Source organism: Eschscholzia californica, unplaced genomic scaffold (genome assembly GCF_041429995.1).
Source record: "Eschscholzia californica isolate CP2 unplaced genomic scaffold, dmEscCali1.0.p SCAF_3, whole genome shotgun sequence".
NCBI classification, from domain to species: domain Eukaryota; kingdom Viridiplantae; phylum Streptophyta; class Magnoliopsida; order Ranunculales; family Papaveraceae; genus Eschscholzia; species Eschscholzia californica.
In genome coordinates this window covers 63,687,390-63,706,350 of record NW_028238420.1, presented here as the reverse complement: position 1 = coordinate 63,706,350, position 18,961 = coordinate 63,687,390, and the positions used below count along the sequence as shown (strand labels likewise).

The window sequence follows — 18,961 nt, the reverse complement described above, 5'->3', positions numbered from 1 at the left end:
TTACCGCATTAGTATACCTACTTTTTGACCTCAGGTAGCAAAACTGATCAAGAACCCTTTGAAATAAAAACACAGTTTCTGTCTATCTAGTCTATCAATCCATCCATCCCATCCATCATTTTTGTAGCCCACTCAACAAGCATTGCAACTTTTCCTACAATATCCCACAAAGTCTTTAGTCCCTATCATATAATGAGGGTTCTTCTTGCACTCCCCAACTGAGGCCCATTTAGAGCAATGTTCGTTTTCATCGGCACAAGACGATCCAGGATTTTCTGTTACCCATTCCTTTAAATCTTCCACATGAATCCATTTTGTAGCAGACCATTTATTCCCCTCAATTACAGGGCAACTACCATGTAAGCTTGTCGTATCAGCTGATGTATTCAAGTTAAGACTGAAAAACAACAAGGCGTCGCCTTTCTTCGGTTTCACTATAAAATCAAAATAGATACTTTTATATGTTAGCAAATGAAGAAGATAAGTAGAGTTTATCATCAACAAATGTGCACACAAGTTCTTCAATCCTAAGCCTACCTGCATATCCTTTTTTGGCACAATCAGACCAGGTATCATCCTCTGGTTGAGATTGCAACTGCAGAAGATAAATAATGTTCAAAGTTTAGGGTTTAGCGTTTAGAGTTTAAACAGACAGTTAATTCAACAACACGTAATAATGTTAAAGGAGGTCATTTTTACCTCTGAATTAGGGAATACTGTTTCTCCGCCTTTCGGAACATTAGACAAGTACATTAGTACAGTGGCAACACGTTGACCGCCGACTTCTTGATTTACCTTATCTTCGAAATAATCAAAATGAGGATCATACTTTTGACCTTTCTCATAGTGCAAAATTTGCATGTATTCTCCATTTTCTGATTACCACAAACCTAATGTTAAAACTATACAACTTTTTAAAACATAAGAGAACAAAATTTTTGGGAACATTACCTTCTGGGAGAAAAGTCCAAGTAGCAATCCTTGTTTCAATGTTACCAACTATCTCATCCTTTGGGACCGAATAAAATGGACAAAGTAGCAAACATATGAAAATGACTAAACATGTCAATTGGACATATAGAGCAATATGGATAAGTTGATTAAATACAAGGAGTCACACAAAATAACAAAAAAGAATGTCATTTGATGATCCCAATAAGAAATGCTATAAATGCTCAATCAGACCCGACATGTCTGATTCGACCTATTGTATCCCATCTTACGTACTCCCCCTAATGCTACTTCTGGTTACACCCTTGATTACGAGGTTCTACCCATGCCTAAACCACTAGCTCCAATACTAAGTTAGAGCTCTTTGGACCCCGCTCTCCTTGAAAAACTGACTTCCAAGGAAAGGATTACTAATGTCCAGACGATGTGGGATAAAGCTACTACAAACAACGTCAAACCTTAGATGAAATGAGTTTCAAGTTATTCTACATATTTCATTCACGGCTAAGTATGAATAAGTTAGAAAAAAAATAATTAAGTAAATCTTAATCTAATTCCATCTTGAGCAACCCACAAATCCTATAGACTAGAATTGGGGAGTTGAGATTAGTTTGTTACCTGACGCCTACTAAGAAACATGCCAGAGCTAGTTCGTTCATCACTCTTTATGCTCTTACCGGACTCATCATCAACCACCTTTGATACCTCCAGCTTATCCTTTGCCTGTCCGTTCTCAATGTTAATGACATAAACATCTTAGTTAGCTTAGCTACGTTTCAGGAGCTTATGCAGAACTATATATGGTGAGCATTCTATTACGAGACCAAAGTAGAAACTGATCAAACGTGAGGGGCCCAACGACCTAGTTGGACACATCTCTGGGGCTAAAACAGAAATTAACCCTTTTCTTCTTCATGATTTTGGATGTTGTAATTTTGAGTCTAGTTGGAAACAAATAAGATTTGAAAAAGCTACAATTACTTAGAATTTCTTACTTAAAGAATGACATGCTGACTCATACGGGTAAACAACAGTCTAGGTCGTAGTCAAATTTTTAAAAAAACTTTGTATTTTGTTGAAAGCCAGTCATCCTCTTTAAGTAATTGTAACATCTCCCATTTGAAAATAGTTGTTTTGTTTTTGACAAAAAAAAAATAGTAATTGTTCTCACCAGATTGATGAGGTGGTCACATTCCTTGTCGGAGAGAAAACCCTTATACAAGAAAGCTCTGTTATTCCACTCTCACAACAAATTAAACAACAACCCATTTCATCATCATCTTAAGTCACATACAAGTACATAATTATAGAGAGAGAAAGAGAGTTTAAAGAGAGACCTGGGGTGCCAAGAGAGTTGGGTGACCCTGGTTGGGTCGATACTAGAAGTACTAGACCTCTGTTTCAATCGGATGGGAGAATCTTCTTGCCTGAGATAAACATAAATCGACAATTTGGTTTTCATTCTCTTTCATTCAAGTCTTAATTGAAAGTATAAAACATAGAGAGAGAGAGAGAGAGAATTGGGTACGTCTTCAACTCCCCAAGCCAAGTAGCAGGGAAAATCGATGAAAGAGAGAGAGTGGGGAGAAGAAAGAAGAAGAAGAGAAACACTTGGAAACCCATTTCATTTAACTTCAGATTTTGAGAGAGAAAAAAGGAAGGAGGTTTTGGATTTGATTGGATGAGTTAAATAGAGAGATCTTAGTATGTATAATAGTCCCCACTCCCCATATCTTGTAAGTTTCCATGCTACTTTTACTCTAAATCCTCTTAAAGAAAACTTTCATACTCTTCTCCACAGGGAAACTAAAAAGAAACTCTGAGAAATTTATTTTCACACGTCGAACCTTATAGAATTTTGTGTGGAGGAATATTTCACCATAAGTCTTAGAATTTGACTTACTGTCTCACTCAATAAATTGAAAACACAATCTGTCTCTTTATTTTAAAATCATTTAGATTTCGAAATATAATAAATGAAAACATGTAGAAACAACGTAAGACTTTAAGAGAAAAAATATTTTCATATGAAAATATTTTAGATCATCATTGAGAGTGGAACTTTTTATCAAGAGATGGGGAGAGAGAGAGAGAGAAAGAGAGTGGATTTCAAAATGAAAACTGTTGATTTCGTTTAGGTTTTAAACATGCTTTGACTTGTAACCTCTTCTACTATTATTCTAAATGAAAATAATAGGTTGTTACAACATTTGTCTATCTATATGGTATTTTTCATTAAGTTTGTATTGAGAAGAAATCCTCACAAATTTAGACATTCACATCACTCAACACACAATCTATTCTGATTCAAACAGTTAAAATTTAATTCAAACAATTGCCTTGCCCAATGAGCATAAACTCCACAAGTCCACATGAATTTCATATGGGTTGCTTCGTGGGGGAAAAGGCGCGCCATTGTTGGTTGGGCGGTAGAATCATAAGAGTCTGTCTTCTTATGAAAGTTATTATTAACAAATAATAAAGTACATTCAAAGATGGTCCAAGGATTAGGATCCACCCATCAAGGTCCCAAAATTGATAATTAAAAATCAATAATCCAAGCAATTTGGGCATTCTTTTCATTATCAATGACCAAAATGTATTCACTATCTAAATTATCTCCCAAGACAACAAAATCACATTCATCTTGCATCAAATCATTGCGACTCTTTAAGGTGAAGTACAAATTTCACATTATTTGAAATTTGTTGTGCATTTGGACTTGGGTTGGGATGTTTAGGTGGTGCATAACGAAACCTGTAAATTTATGGTAATCCAACTGAAAACCTATTGACAATGAGGACCTACGCATTACATAATTGGTTACATTTGAGGTACTCTTATTTATAAATCGATCTTCAGAACCAATATTCACTGAGTAATCTGAAAATATATGTTCAACAAACATTGCAACTTTTCCTACAATGTCCTAAAGAGTCTTTAGTCCCAACCATATAAACTGGATTTTTACCACACTCACCAACTGCAGCCCACTGCGCGCAAGATTCGTTCATGTCGACACATTCCGAGCTAGTTTTTTGTGTTACGCGCTTGCTGATATCTCGGATATGAATCCATTTTGTAGCAGACCATTTCTCGCCTTCAATAACAGGGCAACTACCGTGCAAACTTGTTATATCCTCTGAGGTATCCATGTTAAGGCTGAAAAATAACAAGGTGTCACCTTTCTTGGGTTTCACTGCAAGCATTGAAGTTATGAGCACACCCAAACAAAAATTAGTAATAAAACTAAGTTTGTACGCATATGGTTTTACCTGCATAACCCTTTCTGGCACATTCAGACCAAGAATCGTCCTTTGTTTGGGGTAACTGCAAATGGTAAATGTCAAGTTCATGCACTCGTAGAAAAACTAAAAAAGGAATATAACGATAGTACTAAGAAAGCTCATTTACCTTAGAAAAAGGGAAGACAGTTTCGCCACCCTTCTCAACGTCAGACAAATACATAAGTACAGTTGCCATCCGTTGACCACCGTATTCTTGATTCACCTTATCTTGGAAATAGTCGAAATGAGCATCATATTTTTGACCTTTCTCGTAGCGGAGTATATGCAAATACTCCCCATTTTCTAATTACCACAAACTTTATATTAGAACTTACACCACTTTTGTAAGGACAAAATTTCATATTTTTACAATATTACCTTTTGGGAGGAAAGTCCAAGCAGCAATCCTTTCCTCTATATTTGCAACTATTTCATCATCCTGAGAGCAAGAAAAAGAAGAGATATATAGAGTTTCAAAGCATACGAAATAATAGAAATGCCCAAAATCACTAGGGGCGCTTCTTATGAGAAGTAGCGAAATCAATGTGATAAAGTATCAATGGTAAGGAAAAGAAAGGCAAAAAAGTAATAGTATTTAATCTTCATTCAAATCTACGAAGATACGTGTCCAAGTACCAAGGATGATAAAAATCTAGGCATTAGCGAATATTTTGGTAACGAAATCAATCCATTAACCATCATTCATATTTATATGAAGCTTTATGATCTTCACAAGCAAAGAATCATTTTATCATTTAGCACATACAAACTTACGACTGTTTTACAACATTTTCAAATGATCCTTGTTATCTAACGGAGTTTAAAATTATTCAAAAAACGAAAATGAAAAGAGAATCATGTCTTTCAAAATTGGAATCATTTACAAAAAATCAACTATCATAAAGTGCATTAATGAGGTAGAAATTTCTGAAACTTCAACTACGTATCTCAAACATTCTTACACACAAATAAAATCAACTTTTCGCGAAACAGTAAGATCTGAACCCTTGTGTCAGAGACACGTTTCACCAACCAACAAAATCCTTTCGAGATATCGTAAGGATTTTGCTAATCTTTCTATTTTGGGATCACCCAATCAATAATTTTGAGTATGAAAATCCCCAATTCCAAAAAAAAACAGAGCATTTGTGTTTGTTCAAATCAGAGCCGCAATTAGGGTTTTGACAAGATTGATTGATCAAATAAAATATTGAAGATGGATGAGAGATAAAATGGGTTAAATAGTTTTTTTTTTTGTTACCTGATGCTTGTTACTAAGAAAAAAACCAGAGCTAGTCCGGAATTCACTCTTCAGGCTTTTACCAGTGTCATTATCAACCACCATTGATACTTCCAGTTTATCCTTTGCCTATTCCCCATCAAAATTAACAAATCAGATTGATAGTAATCGGTTTAGAAATTGGGTAAGAAATCTAATGTCCAATATCAATTTCTCACCAAATGAATGAGGTGGTCACATTCCTCATCTGAGAGAAAACCCTTATACAAGAAAGCTCTGTTTCACTCACACAACAAAACAAAACCCCTCATTTCATCAGAAACCCACATACATAATTCTAGAGAGAGAAGAGAGAGAGAGAGAGAGAGAGAGAGAGAGAGAGAGAGACCTGGGGTGCCAAGAGAGTTGGGTAACTCTGGTTGGGTCGAAAGTAGAAGAAGACCTCTGTTTCAATTGAGAGGGAGATTTCTGCCTGAGATTATAAAATTAGAAATTGTGAATTGGGTTTTTTAATGGAAGTTGGAAAGATGTAAAGAGAGAGATAATTACATACGTTTTCGATTCTCCATACCAACCAGGGAAAATCGATGATAGAGAGGAAGTTGGGAAAGAAGTGAGAAGAAAGAAGAAAATAAAAAGTTGGAACTTCATCTTGTTTAGATACTCCTTTTTCATTGTCTCCTCAGAGTCCTGATACCATTCACAGAGAAACAGAGGATACTGGAGTCACTAAGAGAGAGAGAGAGAGAGAATTTAGAAAGGTCAATCTTTAAGATTTCAAGACATTCAATTTTGGAAAAAAATGTTCTTTTGCCGGGATCCTCTATGTGGAAATGGCAGTAAGTGGCTCCATAGGATTTTATTTTCTCTCTCTAAATCTTGTCTAGCCACGTATACAACTGCGATTGTGCTAAGACCAAAATAGTCACTTAGCGACGGTTCCTGATCTCCTGTTAGAATAGTAGTCCCTCGGTGGCATATTTGTGACACTGGCGATTGGCGAAGCGTGGCTTAAGTTTCATTTGAATCTTGCTCTGGTTCGAGGTGGAAGTGATATGCATATAGAATTGTCTTACATTTGTTTTGAAGGGTTAAGGTGTTCACAGACAAGAGTAGGTGTTTGATTAGTGAGACAAAATGACTCCAACTGATGTTGCTGAGAACTTGTATTTTTATCAAATTTTCAGCAACAACGCAACGTACATCTTCTTCTTCATCTCCTTCCACCTCCAACCACCACCTACTACCACCACCACCATTTTTCTCTCTCTCCATCCCATTATTGGTGGGGCACAGTATCAGAATTGAATTTTATCGTATTGTCATCATGATATGTACTCCTTACAAATGAGTAATCTGATAATGGATAAGTTTAAAGTTAGTATGATGCATCAAGTCGAACGGTTGAAAACACGTCACAATTGAACCGAGATTTGTGGAATACGTCTACATATGGAGCAAGATGGTGTTTACCATGGGCTCCAACCGAATCCTTTTTGCCTTAGGTTAGGGCCCATGACACTTCAACCCGAAGGTGGGTCAAATACGACTGGTCTGATGAAATAAACGGGTTTAAATTTCGAAGTGCTACTCAGACATCTTTCCCGAGTGTGACCCATTAGTAGTAATCCGACTCATCTGCTTGGTAACGTTAATTTGTCAAGTATATAGAGAGAGAGAATAAAAAGTGGTTTAATTCCACATTGTAGAAGGATAACACATGTTTGGATGAACTTCGTTTACAATGATTGCGGATCTCAAAATTTCATTAAACTCAAGTGACCTACTGAGTCTTGGCGTTGATGAGTGCATATCAATAGCGTCTGAAGATGCCCTTCTTGAGTAGCGTGTGAAGCCGATACCCGATAAAATTGAAAGATTTGACGGGACTAGACAGGTTTTGAACAATAGAATTTTAAAAATTACCCACCAGAGTCCGTCCAGTAACCCTAATGGACATTCAACTTTAAAGTCTGACAGACCCGACCTGAGGAGGGAGTAAGCCTGTGGTCACCCGACCCAGTCTGATTCCCTGCCCATACCTCAGGTCTCTTTGTTTACAGTTTCCTCTAACACATAAGCCACGCCTGTACAGATCGCCACCAATCTGTTATAACACCCACACATATTCTTCATTTGTACCTTCACAAAATTTAATAACAAACTTGCTTTTTCAAGCATGAATAAAACACTGTATACAGCAACTGTTATTCTGCATGAATTTTCATATTTCAACAAACTTCTCCCTCTAGAAATTACGAAAATCTTCACCAACAATTATCATTTTCACCCCTCTTTATAAGTAGTAAATGCAGAAACTGAGAGAGAAACAAAGAGCTAGAAAACGGAGAGAAGTAAGCAAAAGAAATGTTAGGAATGGGTATGGGTATGGGTGATTTCTTGAAGGAACTAGGATCAAATGTGGCTGCCCTTATGGTTGCTTATACGATGTTCGAACGATATTTCCCTAGCTATCTTCGTAATTACATAAAACATTATGTTGGGAAATTTTTTGTTTATACAAATAATTATGTTGAAATAACTGTTCAAGAATTCTTAGGGGAGTATCTAAGAAACCCAATTTATACAGAAATTGATTCTTATCTTAGTACTAAATCTCCAAAAAATGCAATGAGACTTAAAGCTCAAAGAGGAAGAAACAAGAATCTCGTTCTTACCGTGAATGACAATGAAGTAATTCTTGATGAGTTTCAAGAAGCTAAGTTGTTTTGGTCTATAGGAAAAACAAGTCGCGAAACCAAGTCAGGATATTCATTGCCTGAGAAACAATATCTAGTCCTTAAATTTCATAAAAAATATCGTGATATAGTTACCGAGTTATATTTAAATCAAATTACTGAAAAAGGAAGATCACTTTTAATGCGTACTCGTCAAAGAAGGCTATATAGTAATAGCTCAGATCATTCTTCTCATATGGGTAGAGGATTATGGAATCATGTAGTTTTAGATCATCCTGCCACATTCGATAATTTAGCAATGGATCCAACCAAGAAGAAGGAAATTCTCGACGATCTTATTAGTTTTGGTAATGGAAAAGATTATTATGCTAAAGTTGGGAAAGCTTGGAAACGCGGGTATCTCTTATATGGTCCTCCAGGAACAGGGAAGTCTACTATGGTTGCTGCCATGGCTAATTTCTTGAACTATGATATTTACGATCTTGAGTTAACTGCGGTTAAAGGTAATAGTGAACTTCGAAAGCTTTTACTTGACACATCGAATAAGTCTGTTATAGTTATTGAAGATATTGATTGTACTATGAATCTTACAAACAAACGTCAGGAGAACCACGAAGAAGAAGAAGAAGAAGAGACGGTTGACGAATTAACAAAGAAAGAAAAAGGAAAAGAGGATGGTAAAAAAGGAGTGACACTTTCGGGGTTATTGAATTTCATTGATGGGTTATGGTCGACTTGTGGTAGTGAACGACTTATCGTATTTACTACTAACCATATAGAAAGGCTTGATCCTGCTCTTATTCGAAGAGGTCGAATGGATATGCACATTGAAATGTCTTACATTTGTTTTGAAGGGTTTAAGGTATTGGCAAAGAACTATTTGAATCTTGATTCACACATTTTGTTCGATAAGATTAGGTGTTTGATTAGTGAGACAGAGATATCTCCTGCTGATGTTGCTGAGAATTTGATGCCTAAGAACATTAATGAAGATCAGACTGAAACTTGTTTAAAGAAATTGATTCAAGTTCTTGAGAAAAGAAAGGAAGATGCAATATTGAAGGTTAAGAAGGAAAAGAAGAAGGAGGAGAAGAAATTATTGAAAAAGGAAAAAGAAGCAAAAGAAGGAAGTTTTTCGATGAAGGAAGAAACAATTATGGATGGTGAAGAACCAAAGGGCAGTCCAATAACGAAAGACGAAACAGAGGAAGAAGGAAGAAAATGTCAATTAGTCAAGCTAATTGAATTAGAGTTAGGAAAAGCAACAAAACTATATTGATGAAAAATAAAAATTAGCACTAGAACTAGAATTAGATATAGACTATGGAAGTATTTATGTTTCGAATAACAAATTACTTTAAATCTAAGGCGTTCGAGTCTTACTTTTTTTAGTCATCAATATAAATAGAAAATAATCACTTGAGCCAGTCATGAGTCATCCAAACGACTCAGATCCATGAGTAAGATAAAAATAACTTCTGAAATCTTATTCAAGTCAATTTACATATGAAATTGTAAAAGGACATCATATATCTATAATAATCCTCCTAAGTGCTACTTATTTATAAGTGTTATGGAAGTAAGTACAATTTAGTTAGCTCAAGGTTGGAGCTTATTAGTTTGAACTAATTTTGTTAAGTGCTAAGAAGATATAAACCCTTCATATAGTTGGATACTTACCAAGAGAATCATGTGATTAGTCTAGGTTCTTAAGTAAATAAAAAGTGATAGTCACATTTCTTTTTAACTTTTAGAAAGCAAGAATGAAGAAGAAATTTTTTGAATTTGGAAATGATTTGATGGGGTGATGAAAAGAGTTTATGTATTTGCATAAGAAAATGTTGAGAACACTCACTAGATGTAAGGATCCCACATAAGGATAAAATAGACATTTAATTAGTTTCGATCATATTTATAAGTTGTAACTATTCTAACGTTTCCTAACAGACGTATCACATCACAAGTCTATGCGTCTGGTGCCCTGTGCTGAAATGGATCAGGGCATATCGAGTTGGCATGCCCAACTCTCTGGGCTATGGCGGCTCGCCACAGTCGTATATAAAGGGGTTTGCCGAGTCATAGTGAGCCTAAAGAGCCCAGTGGAGAAGTATAAGTGATACAAAAGGAACAAGCTGTAACTAGTCTAACGTTTCCTCACAGACGTATCAGATCACAGGTCTTGACGTCTTGTGCCCTGTACCGAAATGGATCAGGGCATATCGAGTTGGCATGCCCAACTCTCTGGGCTATTGCTCGCCACAAAAGTATATAAAGGAGTTTGCCCAGTCATAGTGAGCCTAAAGAGCCCGGTGGAGAAGTACAAGTGATACAAAAGAAACAAGTTAGTACACATAAATATATCAATTAAATCTCTCTTCCTCCCTCCCCCCCCCCCCCCCCCCCCCAAATGGTTCCCCTCCTCAGACGAAGGGATCGTAACGAAGGGTTCCTTCGCCCCAAAGAAAAAAGAGGAGAGAGAGAAAAATTTGGCGGTGGGCCGGTAGTGGTGGCGGTGGTCAGAGGTAGTTGTAACAATGAAGATTATAGGGTGAAAAAGAAATATGTTGATGTTTTGGACTTAACACTAAGTTGCCTTCTAGTCAAACAGGATTGACCCAAATCTACATGCCCCAACTAAATCTCGATGCCCCAAAGCATCACCCTAAATCTTTCTCACCACCCTAAATCTTAGTAATCACTTACAAAATTTTATCACACTTACATGTCGAATATTTATTTATAATAAGTCTTTCTTATATCTTGTTTGGATCTCATTTATCTCTTCAAGCTACCTATATCTTTTTTATATATATCTTAACTAACCGAATCATTCATTAGCTCTAGGGTTATAAACTAATCGATTAGTCAATACTCCAATCTCTTATAATACCCACACATACCTTCCTAAAAAATATCAAACTTGTGTTTCAAGCACATCATAAACATGGGAATGGTGGATCTATGGAAAGAATTAGGATCAACATTTGCTACCTTTATGTTTGGATATGCGATGATCGAACGATATTTCCCGAATGCTCTTCGTGTCTACATACAAAGTTATGTGAGTATAATTTTTGGTTATACAAATCCTTTTGCTGAAATAAAGATTAATGAATTTACAGACGAAAATTTAAAGAGCAAAGCTTATACAACCATTGAAGCTTACCTTAGTACTAAATCGCTCAAAAATGCGACTAAACTTAAAGCTCAACTTGGGAGACACATGAATATGATTCTTACTATGGATGATAGTGAAGTAATTTTTTATGAGTTTCAAGAAGCTAAGTTGTACTGGAATATAGGCAAAACTAGTCAACAAAATCATATGGGATCCACATTTAGCGAGAAACGATTTTTAGTCCTTAAATTTCATAAGAAATATCGTGATTTAGTCACCGATTTGTATTTGAAACATGTCGTCGAAAAAGGAATAGCTCTTCTGAATAGTACTAGGCAAAGAAAGCTTTATAGTAACAACTCAGATGATTCTTATAGGATAGGTGTATGGGATCAAGTACTTTTAGATCATCCTGCCACGTTCGATAATTTAGCAATGGATCCTATCAAGAAGAAGGAAATTCTCGACGATCTTATTAGTTTTAGTAAAGGAAAAGACTATTATGCTAAAGTTGGGAAAGCTTGGAAACGCGGGTATCTCTTATATGGTCCTCCTGGAACAGGGAAGTCTACTATGGTTGCTGCCATGGCTAAGTTCTTGAACTATGATGTCTATGATCTTGAATTAACTGCAGTGAGAACGAATAGTGAACTTCGAAAGCTTTTACTTGCAACATCGAATAAGTCTGTTATAGTTATTGAGGATATAGATTGTACTGTTAATCTTACAAACAATCGTAATAAGAACGAAAAGGATGCGAAGGATTATTATAAAATAACGGAGAACGAAAAAGAAGGTAAAAAAGGGGTTACACTTTCGGGGCTATTGAATTTCATCGATGGGTTATGGTCGACTTGTGGTAGTGAACGACTTATCGTTTTTACGACTAATTATATAGAAAGACTTGATCCTGCTCTCATTCGAAGAGGTCGAATGGATATGCATATTGAAATGTCTTACATTTGTTTTGAAGGGTTTAAGGTATTGGCGAAAAACTATTTGAATCTTGATTCACACATTTTGTTTGATAAGATTAGGTGTTTGATTAGAGACACAAAGATAACTCCTGCTGATGTTGCTGAAAATCTAATGCCTAAGAACAATAATGAAGATCAGACTGAAACTTGTTTGAAGAAATTGATTCGAGTTCTTGAGCATAGAAAAGAACAAGCAATATTGAAGGCTGAGAAAGAAAAGAAAAAAGAACAAGAAGAAATCATCCGAAAAGGATGATGAAGCAAATAAGAGAGTTTATCCCTGAAGGAAGAAACTACCAAGGATGATGAAGAGCCAGACAGTAGGGTAACAATGGCGGAAGAAACCGAGTACGAGGAGTAATTAAGCAACTTCGATTAGATCTGGAACTAGAATTAGAGACTAAGTTTTGGTATTATGGTTAAAACTTTTAATTGTTATAATCTCTTTCAATTTGGTTAATGCTTTACGATATTAAGTTCACCGATCTGTGGACCTTAACACAAACTAAACATGAACGGCAAGATAAGAAAACAAGATCAATTGAGCAGAACAAAGAACAATAAACCGATTCAATTTCAATTTTCGTATAATGTATTATTACAGAAACAGGGGAATCCTAAACTTACTTGGTTATCTTCTGTTCCCACCAATTTCATCTCCTTGGTGTACCAATATTCTAAGAATTAAGATTTCCTGCTGTCTTCTGCTCCAATGAAATTGAATACGCCGTGTTAACTGTTCTTTCTTTTTACAGAAAAAATACCTACTAACCTCACTGTAATGGCTTCAACTCATAATGAAACGCCGAATTCGACACTAGATTGTGTCTACTTTTAGTAATGTTGATCTCACTTGCACTGTCTTGGGCGGAAATTTTCTTTCGACAAGAGAAAAGTCATTAATTTTTCTAATCTTTTAGCGCCAGGACCTGGTCTGAGGATTGATGTATCACCGATAATAGAACACGGGTCAGACCCATTTTCACTACTTCCGGCACACCAGCCACCAGGTACAACCATCCCTAGGGTTCGAGATAAGAGATCAGAATCGATCTTGTCGAGTACTGGGTTGTCTCTGGGGAACTTTCGAGCAAATGGAGCGTTGCTATCGATCATTCGTTGAATATCGTTTAAGTTAAGGTGATGGGGATGTTGTTTGGGGGGATTGTCCCATGATATGAAATGTAGGTCACTGTTGACGGTTGTGTTTAGGAATTCTGGAGCGTTACAGATGACAGTGTGGAAGTAGCCTTCGGGAGAGGATAAGAAGTTAGCATAGTACATTAGGACAGTTCGTGGTAAGTTGTCCCATCCCCATACGCAGAAATCTATGAATTGTCTAGAAAGAGCCATCCATGCTGAACCTGCGAAAACAAAGGAATGTCTCAAATATTTAACATTAACAAAGTTCCAAATGACATGGAATATAATTCTTTTTGAGAGTGACATAATTCTTATATGGTACGTCATATAAGGCTATGAGCAAACTTATGCTCAAGTATATAAAGAAATTCACATTTAAGGATAGTCCAATATCAACAATTCTAGCGATTTTCATATCTAGATAGATATTCATTAGGGGTCATAAACAAGACGAAAGCATAGTATATCAGTTCAAGCCACAGCAGTTTCACTTGATAAAGCATGAGAGGAGTTGGTCCAAGAGAATTCTGGTTCTACTATCTATATGAGAAGTTTATGAAAGCATAGTATATCCACAATGACTAATTTCAGTCAATTACGAGTCCAAATAAAAATCGGTGAAGATCCAATTTGTAAAAGCTTTGAGCTTCATTAGGGATAGGTCCAATGCGTGGAACCTCTTATCACAACTCCAAACATTACACCCTTGTCTGAGCATCCAGAGATGCCATGAATGAGAAACATGAATATATGGTTACTCCAACAACTCAGAAACTACAACAGAAGAATCAAACTGTTGCTATTATTCATTCATTTCTACTTCCTCGAAGCACAGGATAACCCCAAAGGTTGTGGGGGTTTCTACCAAATGGGCCTCGTCGTTAACCACTTCTCCCATGATGATTTTTACAGGGTTCATAAAGACATCAGTGATCTCTTTATAGTCTAAGTACCATATCACAGATCTCTTCCAACCTGAGAGCACTGGCAAGCCAAACCGAGATACCATCAACAATTTTATTTTGCTACTGGTAATATCCTTTCTGGCGTGGAAGAGCACATCATAAGACGAAACCATACCATTTCTTAACCATTAGCAAAGAGGACCACTGAAATGGAAACAGTTACTGTCCACTTTCAGTATAAGCTTGAAGCAGCAATTAATATCGGTATTGGTTTCCCAACTGTTCATAATGGTCCATGAAATTCTAAATTTGGGAATACTCAAGAAATTATTTCAGTTTGTGTTCCAAAATGGTTTCCCTTTAATGACATGCAGTGTCAGTAATGTTTGGCGGAAAAAAAGGATACCAGATCTACCTCCTCTATTTACGCATCTCTACTTTTTACCAAAATCCATTAAACTTAAGACCATGTGTCCACAAGCTAGAGTTCGTATAGTTCATGGGAAGCCATCATTTACAAATTACAATTGCAGGTGATTCATCAACAAGCCGAGTTTGTCGATAAAATTAGTGGTTTTATAGGAGCCTATATCTTACTGTTTATATCCTACATCCATCAATCATCAGGTGTAACCCCTAGGTTCATTTTGGTTGCTTCGTAACTCTGACGTCAGGTATACCTTGTAGTTATTTTTTCGACACTGATGCAACTCACGTTATCCAACAATTTATCAGATCTGGAGTGTTAAGGTGGAGCTGAAACCAAAATGCTGATACTATGTGTGTCCTTTCTACATTTCTTGTCGTTGTCATTATGATGTCTATACATTTGGCTGCCTTGTCCAGTAACTTAGTAGCTTGTTCTAATATGATGTTAATATTCTCTGATATTGAGAGACTTGGCAAAGAAATCCATGGCAAATGTATATATATCCTTTAGAACCAATGGCTGTTAGAGCTGCAGCTGGTTTTATAAAAATCGGGTGTTGATAGAACACATCGAAGAGATCTAAAACATTCATAACTGATGAAAACCACCCAGGCATAATCATTCACTTCTATCCTGATTTGCAGTATTAGCTAATATGGTAATTGGAGTACGGAACCACCAAATGAAGCCATAAATCCGTCTCGGGTAATGCACCTTTTAGTCAGAAATAAAGATCAGAGAACACTTCGGTACAGAACTTATCTATAACAAAAATCTTGTTAACCAAAGTGATGCAGATCATGAAATTACTGCAGAATGAATCATTATAAGTTTCTTTTCTTTTTCTTAGTGCGGACTGATCCAAACTCCCCAGTATCAGAAACTGGTCTGTTTGACCCGCACATCTCCCACAGCGAACGTCATGACGGTATATAATGTAGTTCCGAACTTTTGTGCAACCTAAAGTAACCATCCGTGCCCTTGAAATCTTTTTCTTAAAAGCGAGAAAAAACCAACCAAAAGTGTAGGCGAAAGGTGCTTATGGAGGTTACTTCGAACTTTATGCCATCATTCCCAATTTATATACTACTTCTATAGTAATTGACCCTCGAAATCTCTTACTAATTTCATCCTTCATAGTAACTAGTTTAGATGTATCAGTGTATGTTGTCTTTAATTTCTAAAAAAAAGTAAAAAAGAAAATCCCTATTATATATAAGCTCTTTTTACATGTCCAAAATTTTTTTTTTTTTTTTTTTCCAATAATGGCTGAATTTCTAGTGGGCAAACTGCAATTTCCAACCAACATTGACAGAGCTAAAAATTCATAAGAAGTTACCGAAAACATCTAACCGAAGGTCAATTAAAAGATAACAGTCTAAATTTGATCATTTACTTTCTTTCCTAGGAAACTGTCTTTAGTTAAAAAAAAAAAACTGATATTTTTTTAAGCATTTAAACTAAACCAACTGAAGATCATTCAAATTTGAGTTAGATACCAAAAACAGAAGAAAATGAATTTCATTTACCTGTAAAGAGTTTGAAAGCAGTTGGAACACTTCTTCTCTGAGTAATCCAAAAAACATCAGCTTTCTTAGTCATATACAACCCTGGATCTATAATTATGGGTTTTGCCCTTTGAACTCTGTACAAAAAAAAAACCCTAAAAATTTAATCCAATTCTTCTCTAACAACAATTCAAACAGATGAAGAAGAAAATGAACTTACTCTTTCCATCCAATATCACTAGTATGATCAATGAAATTAAGATCTCTTGGCAAATTGGAAAATGTATGCAATAGATCTAAATCAAAACAAACAAAATCAGATCAAATAGAAATGAATCAGATCTAATAACTAAAAGTTAGATAGAGAGAGAGATGACAGACCGTCTTGAGTAACAAGAGGATAATCAGAAGCACTGAGATTAATAAACCAATCCCAATCTCCACTTTCTTTTAATAAAATAGCAGCAGCATGAAGTGTATTAGCAACCATTGTTGGACCTCGATAAGTAACAAGATTAGCTTTAGTAATCATCTTAACATTACCAACAGATGAATAAATTGGATGATTTAAAACATATTGATGAAGATCAAGTCTTTCTTTAGGAGATGATTCTAGGTCAAGATGAACAACATAATGATTAATCGGATGATATAAGGCTTCAAGTGTTCGTTTAAGCATTTCACCATCACCGACAGATCCAGAAATTAGGTAAGCAAAACGAGGTAAAGAAGATGATGAAGAAATTGGAATGGGTTTAAGTTTTGATTCAACAAAAATTGAAGAAGAAGAAGAAGAAGAAGAGGATTTAGTAATTAGGTTAAAATGAGAGTAAAATGGGAATCCAACACCACCTGGTGTTAAAAGGGTAAGAAGGAAAAGAAGAAAGAGAGAAAATAATGAACCAATTGCTAATGGAAATAACCATTTTCTTTCCATACTTTGTGGTTGTTGTTGTTGTTGTTGTTTATTATGCAAATAATTCCTTAATTTCTTCATCTCATTTCACTCTTATCTCTCTCTCTCTCTAATCTAAGTGTGGCCTTTTCTCTCTCTCTAAACCAACTTAAAGAGAGAGAGAAGGAGAAAGTAGTTAGTTTTGGGTTTGGTTTGTTTTGATGAGAAATATAGATAGAGAGAGGAAGTATTAGTAGGAGTTTGAACCCAAGAGGAAAGAAAAGAAGAAGATTTTCGGTAGCAATTTTGGGTGAGTTTTTATGAGTTTGGGGTTTGGAGAGAGATGTTTATGTTAGTTGGGGAAGGAAAGACACAAGAGAGAGAGAGAGAGAGAGAGAGAGAGAGAGAGTTAGCTTTTATTAGCATTTTTTTACTCTCTTTCAACCTTCTTTTTCTCTCTAATTTCCTATTCCAAAAAATTTGTAATTTTTAATAAAAAATAATTATATTAAAAGAAATTCTAATGCTCTTATCAAACTTATTTTATGTTTCTACCATAATCTTTAATTCAATGTTGTTTAGAATTGTTAATGTTTTTTCGTGATAATTTATTACGTAATTACATCTTCTACGTATATCGATTTCGTAAAATGTAAGAATGTTTCATAACAGGTAAAGATTTATTGATTCATTTATGTGATAAATATGATGAACATATATACAACTTAGTTGGTGGTGCATTTCTTCCAAAATATGGAAGGTGTGAGTTCGATGCTTAGGAGACTTGATTTTTTTTGTATTATTTCATCTAAATCTATGTACGAATTGAGCTGTAGGCGGTTACGTGGTCTATAAAACTATGTTATGTTCGGCGAACAGAAATGAATGAATAGCTAAAAATATAAATCTCTTAATGTGGTTTATTATAATCACGGAGCCAACTATGTTTTTTTTTTCAATGGGAGTTAAGATTGCAAAATATTGATTTTTTTTCAACATTTTATCCAACCCTATGAAAAAAAATAATATTTAATGAAATTTATCTTTGGGTAAAATAGAAACTCACACACCTTAAAGGAGGATCGTGATTATGATCAGACCGCTCTCACCGCTGAATCCGGTCCCACAATTGGAAACTGACATCAGGTCTCATGAGATAAATCTCAACCGTTGATATCTATTTTGAAAGTAGAAGATTATATAGTATGAAGGTGGGGAGTACGTAGTAGTAATTTGAAGGACGGGGAATTTGGTGGAACATCAATGGAGCGTGATCAGTTCTATATGATCCGGGACACGTATTGATCAAATTTGGGTCCCACCTCTTTGGTAGTGTTGGTTGGTTTGGTTGTTCAAGTTATGGATACGTGCAATAATGTTTAATGCAGTGTTTTTTTTTCTTCTAAAATCGAATATAATTTACACTAGTCGTTACGAGACATTGATACATCATGAAGATGTGATAAGCACGATAACTGTCTAATTTAAACCATTAACGAAGGAGGTCTGAAGCCCGACGACATGAAGGAGGTCTAAAATCCGACAAAATTGATTACATTATTTGTTATATTAATTGCCTTGATTACATAAAAAAAAGATTTGATGGTAAACTACTTACACCAAGACTCGATCCCACAACCTTATAGACTTAAGAGGGGGTGTCCATTCATTGCACCAAACAGTGGTGAACTAAACTAGGGCTTTTTAAAGTCTCAATAGAGTACTTCATTATGACTATTAAGCAACAAATTAAGAAAACTAAGTTACAGAGAGAGAGAACGCAAGAGATTTACAAAGTTTGGTTTGAA

At 35.5% G+C, this 18,961-nt stretch overlaps 3 protein-coding genes and 2 pseudogenes across 6 annotated transcripts; 2 read left to right on the top strand and 3 right to left on the bottom strand.

Annotated features, from left to right (window-relative positions):
• Positions 1–57: 57 nt before the first annotated feature.
• Positions 58–2,675, bottom strand: LOC147553190 (putative prolyl 4-hydroxylase 7). 2 transcript variants are annotated; one of them, XM_086664868.1, is made up of 8 exons: positions 2,480–2,675; positions 2,289–2,378; positions 2,123–2,180; positions 1,570–1,674; positions 952–1,009; positions 700–875; positions 538–595; positions 58–434 (listed from the first exon to the last, which is right to left on the bottom strand). In XM_086664868.1, the coding sequence occupies exons 1-8, from the start codon at positions 2,572–2,574 to the stop codon at positions 133–135; spliced, it is 942 nt and encodes a 313-aa protein (XP_086520994.1). In that variant the 5' UTR covers positions 2,575–2,675; the 3' UTR covers positions 58–132. The 2 variants fall into 2 exon arrangements, with proteins under 2 accessions (XP_086520994.1, XP_086520995.1); XM_086664869.1 differs by having other exon boundaries at positions 2,289–2,522.
• Positions 2,676–3,773: 1,098 nt separating this feature from the next.
• LOC147553189 (putative prolyl 4-hydroxylase 6) lies at positions 3,774–6,751 on the bottom strand. The gene is made up of 8 exons (XM_086664867.1): positions 6,032–6,751; positions 5,867–5,950; positions 5,697–5,754; positions 5,500–5,607; positions 4,617–4,677; positions 4,366–4,541; positions 4,227–4,281; positions 3,774–4,150 (listed from the first exon to the last, which is right to left on the bottom strand). The coding sequence occupies exons 1-8, from the start codon at positions 6,151–6,153 to the stop codon at positions 3,849–3,851; spliced, it is 966 nt and encodes a 321-aa protein (XP_086520993.1). The 5' UTR covers positions 6,154–6,751; the 3' UTR covers positions 3,774–3,848.
• Positions 6,752–7,741: 990 nt separating this feature from the next.
• LOC147553188 (AAA-ATPase At3g28580 pseudogene) lies at positions 7,742–9,544 on the top strand (annotated as a pseudogene). The gene has a single exon (XR_015236575.1). The product of XR_015236575.1 is annotated as an AAA-ATPase At3g28580 pseudogene (transcript).
• Positions 9,545–11,096: 1,552 nt separating this feature from the next.
• On the top strand, positions 11,097–12,732 carry LOC147553187 (AAA-ATPase At3g28510 pseudogene; annotated as a pseudogene). Its single transcript, XR_015236573.1, has one exon. The product of XR_015236573.1 is annotated as an AAA-ATPase At3g28510 pseudogene (transcript).
• An 81-nt stretch (positions 12,733–12,813) lies between these two features.
• Positions 12,814–17,623, bottom strand: LOC147553186 (beta-glucuronosyltransferase GlcAT14B-like). The gene is made up of 4 exons (XM_086664863.1): positions 16,640–17,623; positions 16,479–16,554; positions 16,280–16,395; positions 12,814–13,636 (listed from the first exon to the last, which is right to left on the bottom strand). Exons 1-4 carry the CDS (start codon positions 17,253–17,255, stop codon positions 13,122–13,124), a joined length of 1,323 nt encoding a protein of 440 aa, XP_086520989.1. The 5' UTR covers positions 17,256–17,623; the 3' UTR covers positions 12,814–13,121.
• Positions 17,624–18,961: the final 1,338 nt, after the last annotated feature.